The sequence below is a fragment of the Falco punctatus genome, assembly GCF_963210335.1.
Source record: "Falco punctatus genome assembly, chromosome: 9".
Lineage (NCBI taxonomy): Eukaryota > Metazoa > Chordata > Aves > Falconiformes > Falconidae > Falco > Falco punctatus.
Genome location: NC_137589.1, coordinates 49,967,792 through 49,980,776, shown reverse-complemented (window position 1 = coordinate 49,980,776; position 12,985 = coordinate 49,967,792). Strand labels below are relative to the sequence as shown.

Here is a 12,985-nt window from a genome sequence, read left to right as displayed (position 1 = left end):
AACATTAAATAAAATGCAGAAGATTCAGTGAGGCACTTAAGCTCTTGCTCAGCTTTACACATTTGCTCAAGTGCTTTTCTGAGCAGGGTAATTTGCTGATTCAGGGCTGAAATGTCCCAATCCTTTTAGCCTTAGAAAGAACGTCCACAGGGGCACAGGGTCAGCTAGTCTGTGTTTCCAGATGGATGGACATCCAGGCACAGACAGGGACGTGCATTGCACCCACCTTGGCATCTAAATACTTCAGAGCCGCTTTAGCCCTAGACATGCTTTGCATTTTCTGTTACAATATCTTTGGATTTCTGCAAAACCTTCCAGGTGAGGAAGTACGTAAAGTCCGCTATGCAGTAACATCCCTAACAGATCTGGGAGTTCAGCCCTTCGGCAAACAGGTGCTATGGCCCTCCAAAATCCAGGAGGAAAGCATGAACAAATGGATATCAGCCAGGGCAGAGTTTAGACTGGTATAAGATTGTTGTACTAACGGCTCATCATTCCACACAGGACTCATCAGTCGTACAGATTCCTCCATTTACCATGTGCTTTTCTCTCACAGGCGCCAACAGAGTAGTTCAGCTAGTTGGGGGGACTTCTGCTGCTTCAAGGGATTTTTCAGGCTGAACTACAAGTCTGTTGATGAACACGCCAATTCATTATACTGCTATATTTATATGTATACATGATAAGGTCTCGTTAGTAGCAAATACGTAACTCTGAAGCCTGATGTGAGGCTTCTCTCTGGGGAAACGGGAGATGAAAAATCCAGTCCATCTTCTGCTCAAGAGCAACATGCTCAGGACAGTTTTGGCACGGAGCTCCAGTCACGGAGAAGTTTGGTTATTTTTGTGTCATTAGGTTTCTGCCTGGCAGCAGGGCACAGGTAGTGGGTGATCTGTTCATACAAGAATTTCTGAAACTTGGGAAAGATGCTGGGAACTAAATGACTGTCACATACAAGTGATAATGATAATCTAAATGAACTCTGACCTAAAAGAGTAATTTTTCTACATAATAATAAACCTCCATGCCACCCAAGCAATACACATGGTGTAACAACATAATGGGATGGAACAGCTTTAAATTCAGCAGGAAACGTGGGTGAAATCCACACCTCTAAAACCATCGGGAAGAAGGTCTACACGTCAACCCATTCAAGACCTCAGAAGAGGTATAAATGGGACACGGGCAACACGCAGGCTCTCTGTTGGGCTGGGTTTCACACATGGCAAAGCTCCAGCCAGAACTTCCAATGTAGTTTTGTGCTCAAGTTAATAGTTTGGCTGATCTGTTCTGTGCTTTCCTTGCAAGGGTTTGGTCATCCCTAAGTCGATCCCTGCCTTCTGCACACTTCCAGTACTGGTTCTACACCAATCCACAGTCTTCCCTTCTCCCCCAGCCATTCACTATCGCACCAATCCTGCACTCACAGCTACTGCCAGGCTCTTGGCTGCCTGCTCCTAATCCTGCCAGTGCTGCCCAGCTTTCCTGTAATTGATTGGTGATAGTGAAACACAAATCAAGATCAGCCCCACAGCAGCAGCGAGAGACTGGGAATTAACTATCCCCTTTGTGTGCACGTACAAGATGGCTGATTCTTATTAGCAAATTAAAGTCATGCTAACTCAATAGTGAATGCCATTTAACACTAACAACGTTAAGGGATTTTCTCTTCTTTATGAAACCACAGGGAGAAAGAGAGCACAGTTACATCCATGCAGCACCTTAGCACAGCACAGGAGCTCAGCTCCCATCTCCATCACGAGTGCACGACACCAGCATGTCACACAAGCACTGCTGGCTCTGTAACGCAGTGCCTGGTCCCAGGCATCTCCCCTGGCACTCAGTGCATTTCCTACAGCAAACGCACAGTGACAAGAAAAGTTCAGCACTGACGAACATCAGGTCCCAAGGTTAATCTTTCCCCAAGACAGGGCTATGGGAAGTCTTACACTGTATGTGTAACCTAGCTGTTAGGCAGATGCTGTCTGCTCTTGCATCTGAGATGCTCTAAAAAGCTGAGAAGTCAGAACAGGCTTTTTGCTATGCACAGACTGTGGAGGCACATTTCCGCACACACCTCTACGCATTGCTTGCTTTATCATCATTAATTTTTTTCATCTCTTTGCTCCTCACTTCCCTCAGTGTGCTGAATTATTAGATCTTCAGTAGGCCTATGCCCACTTTTTTGAAGACACAGGCAAATCTTGAGGTCCTGGCCACATGCTGTGTTCCCAGAGAGTGTTTCAGCTCATGAGACACAATATCAGAAAGCCTAAGTGAAAGCAGAGCGCCCTTGTTTCCATGCTGCCCTTGTACAGCTGTCAATGCCAAGCATGGCATCAGTCCCCTGGTCTGTTTTGCTGGTACTGCTCTCTTCCAGCCCTGCGTCCTGGCATCCCACTGACACCCCACATTCAACTGGAGCAAAGCTTGCCCTTGGACACAACAGAAAATGCAGTGTAAAAGAAAGAAACTGTATCAGAAATGCACTGTGTGCTTCACAGTGGCAAAACCAAACCTTTCCTTGGGCTTATTCTTCCTGTGAACATAATGTAAGGAAAGCACTTCCACCAGGTTTTTTCCGCCCTTTTCCTGTCTGCTTACGCTTTTGCTGTCTAAACAGTTTTGTTCATAAGTATGTTAATTCAGGACAAGGAGAGCAGATACACACACACACACATGAACAAAGAGTGATCACAGGAGACTGAACTTGTCATAAACCCCCTCAGCCACTAACACCGCAGGCTGCCAGCACCAAGAGACACAAATATTACCATAAACAAAACTTCATTTATTCTCATCCATCTCAGTATCTAGCAATTATGGATTTGTGCTTTACTGGACTGGCTTCAGATCACTTATAAGAGACAGAAGACAACAGCATATTAGGTGTGTTCGGAGACAAGTGCAATTTCAAAGCCACCTTCACGGAGTCCCACAGGCTTTGCTATTGCATTTGCTGCTCTCTCAAAGCAGGTGTGACAGTCACACATGAGGAAAGCCAAGCGCATAACCCCACAGGAAACCACAATCATGAGCAAAGGACCCTCAAAAATCCACTTAAGTCACCTTCAAGCCTTAACCAGGTGCTTGAAAGTGTATGGGGGGGCCTGAGCCCAAGAGGTATCTCACAAGCAGGCAGCAAGCCATGAGGGCATCACCTTGGATGCTTCAACTCACAATTGTGACTGATGAACAGAGTGTCAATAGTTCAATCTTCATAGATAAATGCCCCCAGAAAGGCACATGTGAGCTCTCCAAAAAACTGGATCAGACTGACTCTTTTCTGCTCCTACAAGCCCCAACACATCCACCATCCTACCAACAAAACCATCTCTGGGTTGGGCTGGAAATGGAACATCAATTATATACCAATCTTCCATTTCTATGTATTTATAAGAATCAAGAAGTTCAAGGACACAAAGGGGAATGAAAAATACCAAGTGAATCATAACTTATTCTAAATTCAGTGAGGGTAGAGTTCTATTTGGGATCCAATTTAAGGTAGACTTACATTTTATTTGAACTGTTCGTTCCTACTTGCAAGCATATTAGGTTAGGCCCAGTCCACAGTCTTGAAATACCCACTGGACACTAATATTTGTCGGTAGAAAATAGAAGAAACATGAAAATCTCTTGCCATTAAGATCAAAAGAGAGTGAGTGTACACTTTGACATTTCTCCTTTTCTGCAAGGAGTCCCTATTTTGCAAAGCAAATTCCACCATGTAGCTTTGAACTCCTGTAGAGAAAAGATAAAAGGTGAAAACCCAGCTCTTTGAAAGTCAACATCAAGACTCCTGCCAACTTCAGGTGAATCAGCTTTGACCCATGATTTTCTGTAGAACGGGGACCACAAACCACACTCCTCAGCTCCTTGGAAGCTCATCATGCACCTCCACTGCAAAGGCATGACTACACTTCATGGAGGGGTATAGACCAGCTAGCTCAAACAGTGCTGGCTGTGCAAGGACTGCAGCGAGGAGCTCAAAAACCCTCCCAATTCACTCTGTGTACAACAGAAAGCATTGAGCTCCAAGCTAACTGCAGCTACGGTGCTAGGTCTACCCTAGATATCTCATGGAAGGCTACCAGTGTGCTGCTTCTCTGGTTACAGGCTTTGTAATGAATGCTTCTACTTGGCATAGTAAAATAATTGTTTTAATTGGGGAATTCATGGGCGGGCAACAAGACTTTTCAGGCTTTTCTCACTTTGCAAAACAAGGGGAGCTTCCCATGGCAATCAGGATTGTGTTTCACAGTGGGTAATAAGATTATGCAAGGCATGGGAAAAACTGAGCATTGCTGCTATAGAAGAGCAAACCAGAAGTTATTCCACTGTCTCTTCAAAAAGTTTCACACCTCCAAATAGCCTATATCAGCAATATGCAATAGGTGAATCCACCAATGTTCCCACACTAAGCATGGAAACAAGATGCTCTACACATCATTGTTTACTAGATCAGGAGGAAGACCAGAACTCAGAAGGACTCGGATCCCAGGGCACCACAGTTTCTCTTGCTGAGCATCTGCCTTATTTCCTCCCACCTTGGCATTTGTCCCATTTCCTCCCACCTCTGCATTTGTCCCTAGTACTCAGACTCAGTTTTCTTTACCCAGATTCTGCACCTTGGTTTGCCAAGAACTTGGAGGCCATCACTGGAAACATTCTCCCTCAGCAATGCTAACATCCTTAAGCTCCAGCAGCCACTGGTAGTTGTCAGATGACTATGCTTAAAGCATGATAACAAGTGCAACAAGGTAATACTTAACATACTAAAATGCTTGAAGGGAACTAATGAATAAATTTATATAATGGCCCCAAGGGATAATCTGATCACCAGTTACCACTTACCTCAGTAACAGCTTAAGCACAAGCAAAGAGGATGCAGCAACCCCTGGGGTCTCACCTCACCCCCAACCCCAGTGTGATGCTCCACGTGAACACTACTGACTGCAGAAAGCGCCCACCCTGAGCAACAGTGCCCAGAGCAGAGCTTGTGTCAGCACCACCAAACCAGGATGCAGAATGGTTGCACCAGCCCGGTGCAGGGGCTGGTCCACATTGCTGAGAGGCATGACTCCTCTGGGTGCATGAGCCTGGGACCAAACTCATCCCAGCTGCAAAGAGACAGGTTTGCTACTCTAGGGCAGGTTGTACTTGAGCAGCATCACTGCCCACAGTGAGCTGTGCTCTAGGTAGGTTTTTCCCTGATTTCATGGTCCAGAAGATGCTCTGCCCAAACTTCAGGGACCTCTGATCTATCTGAACTGGACTAGATTGAAAAACTGTTCACAACACTGGAAGACCACAACACTGAGTCCTCCTACACTGATGAGGAAAACAGTTCCTTACTCTATTTTAATGCATACCGAGATCACACTGGAGCCTTGAATTAGCAGAAGGTTAAGTGCACTCCATTTGCTGGAGAAAAGGTTCTTCCCTGTACTCAGGACACAGCAACTTTCCCAAATCACCTGTTGCTCCTTGGACCTTTTTGAGTAGAAACAGACCACAGCTGACAGATCTGCAGCTCACAGAAGTGCTTGTTTGGAGCAATTGCTCTGATGCTATTGTGATTCAGGAAGGAGTTTCCCCCAGCTTATTCTTAAAGCATTTCACCAGCTGATGATTCAGGTTTTTTGCTTCAAGCATAAATCACCTTCCAGATAAAGTCTTGCTAGAAAGCTTTCACCAGCATGGCAGTGCTAGGTTAATGGTTGGACTCAATGATCTTAAAGAACATTTCCAACCCAAAAGATTCTATGATTTGCTCTAATTAAAATGAAACTGAGTATAAACAGTGGATCAGCAAGGAAATACTGGGCTGAGATCTGTGGACTTGCATTCTCCCTGCCCTCCTAAATAATTTGTCACAGAAGGCACGAATATTTGCAAGGTAGATTACTTACTGCAAAGCCAAGTCTTTGGTGCTATTTCTCTCCAAGTCTGTAGGAAGGCTGCACCTGGACCACAAACAAAGTCCCTCGGAACTGACTGAATAACCCTTCACAACAAACCTCTCACTTTGGAAAGACCTGAGCCAAACTATCAAACTCAAGCCCAAGCTCCCCCTTTCCTGAAGACCATTTTACACAAAACTCTTCAGCTTGCCTGATGCCACCACAGCCCAAATTTTTAGTCTCAAAGCTACTTTCAGGACAAAGCAAACTCTCTCCCTTGGTGAAATCAATGCTGAACTGGTAAAGCACATCTCACAGAATCACAGAATGGTCGAGGTTGGAAGGGACCTCTGGAGACCACCCAGCCCAACCCCCTGCTGAAGCAGGCTCTCCTCCAGCAGGTTGCAGTCACATCCAGGTGGGGTTTGAATGTCACCAGAAGAGACTCCACAGCCTCTCTGGACAGCCTGCGCCAGTGCTCCGTCACCCTCACAGTAAAGAGGTGTTTCCTCATAGTCAGTTGGAACTTCTTGCACTTCAGTTTGTGCCCGTTGCCCCTTGTCCTGTCACTGGGCACTGCTGCAAAGAGCCTGGCCCTGTCCTGCTGACACTCGCCCTTGAGATATTTGTGTGCATTGATAAGATCCCCCCTCCTCAGCCTTCTCTTCTCTGGGCTAAGCAGGCGCAGTGCTCTCAGCCTTTCCCCTTAAGGGAGATGCTCATCATCCTTGTAACCTCTGCTGGACCCTCCCCAGTAGCTCCCTGTCTCTCTTGAACTGGACACAACACTCCAGATGTGGCCTCACCAGGGCAGAGCAGAGTGGGAGATCACCTCCCTCCACCTGCCAGCCATGCTCCTAATGCCCCCCAGTCACCCTGAAACTGACACACACACACCCCCACCACCACTGCCAACTAAAAAAACCCTAACTCTTCCAAACATCCCACCACAAATGTAGTAGCAGGAAAACAGGAGCAATAACAAAGCCCTATTGATGCAGGACAATCAATCAATCACAGTTTTGCAGAAGGAAATGAATGGCCCATTAAGGAAGCAGTCATAACCTCAGCTTCCCCGTAATGGGTCTGGGTCCTAGACTGCCTGGCATCAAGGGGATTTCAGCCCTAAGGACAGACCCATGTGGGACTGTGTCTGCTTTAGCAGCAGGAAGGGAGAGGGTTTGCACAAGCAAAGCAACAAACCCACCCCAACCAAACCACCGCGTGGCAGTGGGCACACAAAGGGAGGGGAGAAGGAAGCACTCTGCTGAGCCTCAGGAGCAGCAACCTTCCCACTTTCTAGTTAGGGGGAGAAAAAGCATTAGAAAGCATTTTCTTACTAATGCACGATCACAGTTTACATAGACTGCCTCTTGTGGTCCACAGCCTTTTGCAAATCTTAATTAAGCAAAACATTGAAAGTAGGTTCACAGCTCAGCTCTGATGAGTATCCTGCACCCAGGGGAACGCTGGTTTCCTTGAGGACTCCAGAGGCTGAGGCTGGCAGGGGAACTAGCTCCACCACTGCAAAATTTTCCTGGCCAAAAACATTCTCCTCAGCAGTGGAGAACCCAAATGGTGAATCAAAGCTCCCTGAACAAGTAGTAACCTCTGATGGTCACTGCTGTCTGAGCCTAAATAAAATATGCTGTTTTACTTCTTGTGCTCCACAAACCAAGGTAAAGGGCCCTGACACATGTTCGCTTACCCCACTGCTCAAGTTCTGGATGCAAGAGGCAACATCTCCCAGCTTCCTCCCATATCAACCCAGTAGGGATCCAGCTGACTCAGGCAGCATTAATGTACAGTTGCTGAACTGACTGGTGTTGGATGGACAGTCTGATTGCATTGCTGGTACCTCTGCACAGTCTGACAACTGCATCCACAAACACCCATCATGCTGGGGTTTCAGTCATTGCTGCAACCTCGTTTGGGCTTTTGTTCCATTTTTAAACTTGATGAACTTAAGAATAGGCACAGAAGAAACCAAGATGAAAGCCAAGTGGCCAGAAAACAGCAGATGACTGAAGCTGTGAAAAAGTAAAGGGCTGCACAGAGTGGATCTTCTCCACCCACATCTTTTCTCAGCTACTAACTTGCAAAAGCACAGCCAGCTCCTCAGCAAGCAGAGCAGCACAGGGAGGGGGTGACAGAGCGTGCAGGGCAGGGCCAAGGGAAGAGGGGCAGAGATCGCTGCTGGCTCTAGTTACATGAGCATCATCTGCCAAGTGGTCCTGTAGCACAACACACACTGTTCACCCTCCACCCGACAAGGGGACCATCCAGAGACCCTCGGATCTGTCAGAGACATGAACCCACCAAGCATTAAAACCTAAGCTGGGGTCTCAGGCAAGGCTTGACATTATAACAACAAATCAACTGTGTCTCATCCAGGCATCTGTTTCCAATTAGATTAATGGGTATCTAGAATGATACTATAATTTTCAAAACAACCCCCAAAATCAATACCCCAATAGTAAGCTCTGGTTTTTGCATGTGGTACAAAAGGCAGTTTGGGAGAAGATGATCTAATACACCACGTATTGATTAATCGATTCCAGCCAGGATGCTAATGGGCTTTTCTTACAACAGTTGGCACTAGAAGGAAGGAGCAGGATTGCTGAATGAGAATGGGCAAAACTGGTTGCGTGATAAAGTTTCAGGGAGAGGGGAGGGCATGCTAGTGGGGAAATGGGCCCTTCTAGAGATTGCTCTAAGTGGGTAGAGACCGGGGGAAAAAAACAGAGGAATGAAACAATGAATGCAGAAGGTAATAAATCAGATATATCGGCTACAAACACAGCAGAATTGTACCGTGCAATTTACTGTCGTTGATATTAATAATACTTTCCTGTTGCTACAGAAACCCTCACGGGAAGGTCTGCGAAAGAGCCCAGCATGGGTCTAGAGTCTATAATGAAGTAGACTGAACACTTTGTAGTCCTACCAGCCAGTGAAATGGTCCGGAGGCATTATTAATGCCTACCTTAGTTATTTTTCCACTTTGGCACTTCTGGCTAGGACAGCATGGGGTAATTCAGATCACCTGTGCACTGCTGCCAGATTGTCCTTCCTTCTACAGTCACCAGAAAGAAGCAGCCAACATAGCCATGCATTGTTAATCATCACCACTTGCTCCCTCCATCCTGTCCCTGTACTTGATGAAGTCCTCTACCACCATTGAAAATGGGAGTACAAAACAGCTAGACTATCCTCCAGACCCCAACCACAGAACTTTACACCCACTGCAGAAATGTGAAGACCTAAGTCAGTCACAGAGCTGGGGAGAACAGGTCTGCAACAGACACACAGGTCCCTTACAGCTCCCAAAGAGCAGCCATCACACTTTGCAAGGAAATATGACACAGATGCTGGAAACCAGCCGACAGGCTCTATTCCCAGCCTGTTAGCCAGGGTGAGGTGCTTGCCTCTCAAGACTGAACACCTCAAAAGGGTGGGTAGATATTTCAGACACAAACAAGAGCATTACACTGCCTGAAAGACAGCAGAGTCATTCAGTTGTTGCTACTTGGGTGAGGTTGCCCTACTCTTTGTAAAACTGGAAATAGTAAAACTGACCAAGAGGTTTTGACCTTGAGTGGCTGTGACATGGTCCAGGCTGGCAGAAGTCACAGCCAGTGAAGACCCTAGCAAGAAAATTCAGCCTAATGTGTCTTCTCTACAGCCAAAAGTCATGTCAGGTGCAAAAGTGGCTGGTAGGGCTTTGTAAAATTGTATCAGAGTTGCCAAAACTAGTACTGGATCTCGGTGCTAACATCCAGTTGGTGCTGTTCATTGGTGCAGATTACAAGTTTGACCACAAAGGCTAGATCCAGTCGACAGAGCCCCTAAGTACAAAATATTAATGAGTCACTGGTTTTGCCACCCTATATTGTGCAATTTAGTAACTGATTTTCTATGGGACATCATGAGAACATGGTCCTACTCACCCCCCCATGCTGCAGCAGAAAACATCAGCATCGTGGAGCAACACGCCAATTCTTACACACGCTAACACCACACTGACACAAAACATTACGTTGCAGGTAAGCAAGTCTGCAGCCTCAAACCACCACAGGCCACAGCAGTGGTTCAAAAGCTCTTACAGAACCCACAGGAAAACCCTCAGGAAAACAGGAACTATCCTCCTAAAAGCAGGATGAGGTGATAATCAATACGTGGAAAATGCACAAACTGATTTATTTTTTTTTTCCCCCCAGAACAACCTTTTCTGAAATAACACAATGCATAACAGCACCCCAGGAGTGTTACAGCCCCATCAGTGACTCACATTGTAGAGGATGTCTGTCCATCCCTCCATGGTGATGCACTGGAAGACGGTGAGCACAGCAAAGAGGATATTGTCAAAGTTGGTGATGCCATAGTTGGGCCCTTGCCAGTACTCCCTGCAGGTGGTCCCACTCTCACACTGCCTGGCAGGAGGCTCCTCTCCGCAAGGAAAATCTCCCACCTCATCACCTGCAGAGAAGAACAGCGGTGAGAAGAGTTACCGACCAAAGCTGCTCAAGCAGCAGGTGCTGCTGCATCCTCCTTGCACCACCACATCAATGTAATTTACATTTCAGGCTTCCTTGTACTACTATGGGCATGTAAAAGACATTACACCTATGCAATCATTTATCTACTGCTATGTTATAAGAGATGTTTTAGTGGCAGGGTGGAGCAGAGACATCCCTGGAGTGCCCATGATTTATAGTTTGGCTCAGTGTTCAGCCATGTCATATATATGAAAGGCTACCAAAAAAAACCAGTGCAGTAAAAGCAAGGATCTGAGAATGGTGCATACTTCAAACACCGTGAGCCAACAACTCACCCTCATACAGCATAGCCAAGTGCTATATATTAGCACTACAACATCAAAGCAAAAGGGCAGGTGCTGCACCCGTGCCTTAAGTGAGAGCTCTTTGTGGATAGCCCCAAAATTGTCCAGATACAGATGTTAGACCACAGCTGCATGCGAGTCCCTGGCTTCATCACAAGGCAGTACCACCAGAGCAGCCTGCGAGGGGGACTAAGAGCTCCAGCCCCTCCGTAAGCTTCATATTTCTGCCCAAAAGGGCAATGCTGCAGACCATAGGTACACATGGCAGGGAAAGCATCCAATTGTCACCTTGTCTGCAGCAGGGATGGAGTTTCTCTGCTGAGTTTCATTTCAAACCCAGAGAAGGCAAAGGAGGATGAGTCTGTCCTAGTTAAGGACCACAAGGGATGGCCAGGAGGATGGCCAGCATCTTCTAGGGTCAGGTGTGAAGTCTGAAGCCTTGCAGCCCTCCAGAGACATTGCAAGCACCAACAGAGAGCAGTTTGGAAAACTAAAGTGCTGGGGTTTCAAAGTAAATAAATATACTAAGTAATATTGCTATTTACACAGAGATGCAATTCGGGAAATATTAAAGAGTTTTTAAAGTGACACGTTATGGTAATGGAGCAGCAAACTGCACAAAATCAAATTCACCAGGGGGAAAACAAGATCAGCACTAGCAATAATTAGGAATAATCATTCCATAGAGCAAAGCCTGCAGGAGGAAAACAAGATTGTCACTGTGGCTCCAGGAGATATATATATTTATGTGTGTGTGTGTGACGCTTTTTCCTGTTGACTCAACACCTTAATGCAGGGCATCTCTCTCCAGCTCCCATATGGGTCACCACAGGCTTTCACAGGGTCTTAGTGAGACAAGCCTGCAAAAAGAAAATACCAAATCTGGCTCTCACAGACCATTTGTGAGCATGCCTTAAAAGAGATTCCAGTTTTATCTCTGGCCTTTTGTTGCCAGGTAATGCTCTGAAAATGCACTGCATATCTACCATGAAGTGTTGGGGTGGGTTTTGTTTTATTTTTTACCTCTTTTAAAAAAAAAAGAACAGAACTGGTCCCTACTGCCCAGGCTGGGGAAGACAGAGAAAAGGGGACTCTCAAAGAAAAGCATGTTGCTCTCCTCTCCTGAAGCACGTTCAAGGCACTGGGGCTGGCTCAACTGCAGGGTGGCTACTTAAAAACAATGCTGTGCCGGCAGAATAGTACAGCATGGAGGACGCAGGGAGAGGAAAACAAGTTGGACATCCACTGGAACATGGGCTAGTATTAATTTTTACCCATTTTTCATGAGAGAAATATCTCCGCTAGCTCACAACAGCCTGTCAGGCTGAGTAGCAAACGCCTTGAATAACTCTTCTGCCATATTTCGGTCCCCAGCCTCTCTCTTCATTGTGGTTTATTAATAACCTACCCAGGGCTACTGGATTAGCAGGGTTATAGCAACATTTGCTGTTGACATCTGCACTCGGTTCTCCTCATGATGTGCTGAAGTAGCAGCTGGTACCTCTCACATGGCTCCTGATTCCAGGAAAAATCCCAGTTTGCTCACTTTGGGGATTTGGAACAGAAACAAGCATGAGCAAGTCCTCCTTCTCCAATTTGCTACCCCCTGACAGAGGCATCTCTTTAATGAGGCTCACATTTCCACACTCAAGCCAGCCTTTGGAGCCCATGGTATCAGGTCTGGGCTTGTTAATGTACCTCTTTGTAGCTGATGAGCACTTAGGTTTTAAAAGGCTCAGCTGATGGCTTTGCAGGATGCTCTGCTGCTCCACTCACAAGGGACCACAGCGCCAGGAAACCTCACCGCTCCCTGCCTTTCCAGAAACACCATCGTGCCATTTCCCGCTGAGCAGGTGGAATCGATCCCCATAATTCATCCGACAACCAGCTTGCTACCCTTGGGAAAAACAGGGGCCAGTGCCTGTAAACGCAGGCGCCTTCCCACACCACCCAGCAAGCGGATTCGGGGGGAGGTGGGTCAGGCCACGCCGCGCCCTCCCACCGAGGTGCCAGGTGCTGCGATGCAGAGATATGCACACACACACCAGTTTTTCGGCTGCACGCCCAATTCCTAGCTGGAAGCCACCCAGCAAGCAAGAGTCACTTACACACGACATTACACATGACAAAAATCTGTCCTGGCACAGAGGTCTCTCAGTCATCACTGATGTCAGACAGTTGTCTGCAGAGAACACAAACAGCTTTGGGCTTTATTTTTCCCTTTTACGTTAACTAGATT

At 46.6% G+C, this 12,985-nt stretch overlaps 1 protein-coding gene across 1 annotated transcript in view; it reads right to left on the bottom strand.

The window, feature by feature from the left end:
* CACNA1B (calcium voltage-gated channel subunit alpha1 B) overlaps nt 1-12,985 on the bottom strand; it is a 306,849-nt gene that overhangs the window by 185,390 nt on the left and 108,474 nt on the right. The window contains exon 6 of the mRNA XM_080403088.1: nt 10,195-10,382. Coding sequence (XP_080259214.1) covers nt 10,195-10,382 — 188 coding nt within the window. The remainder of the gene's footprint in view (nt 1-10,194; nt 10,383-12,985) is intronic.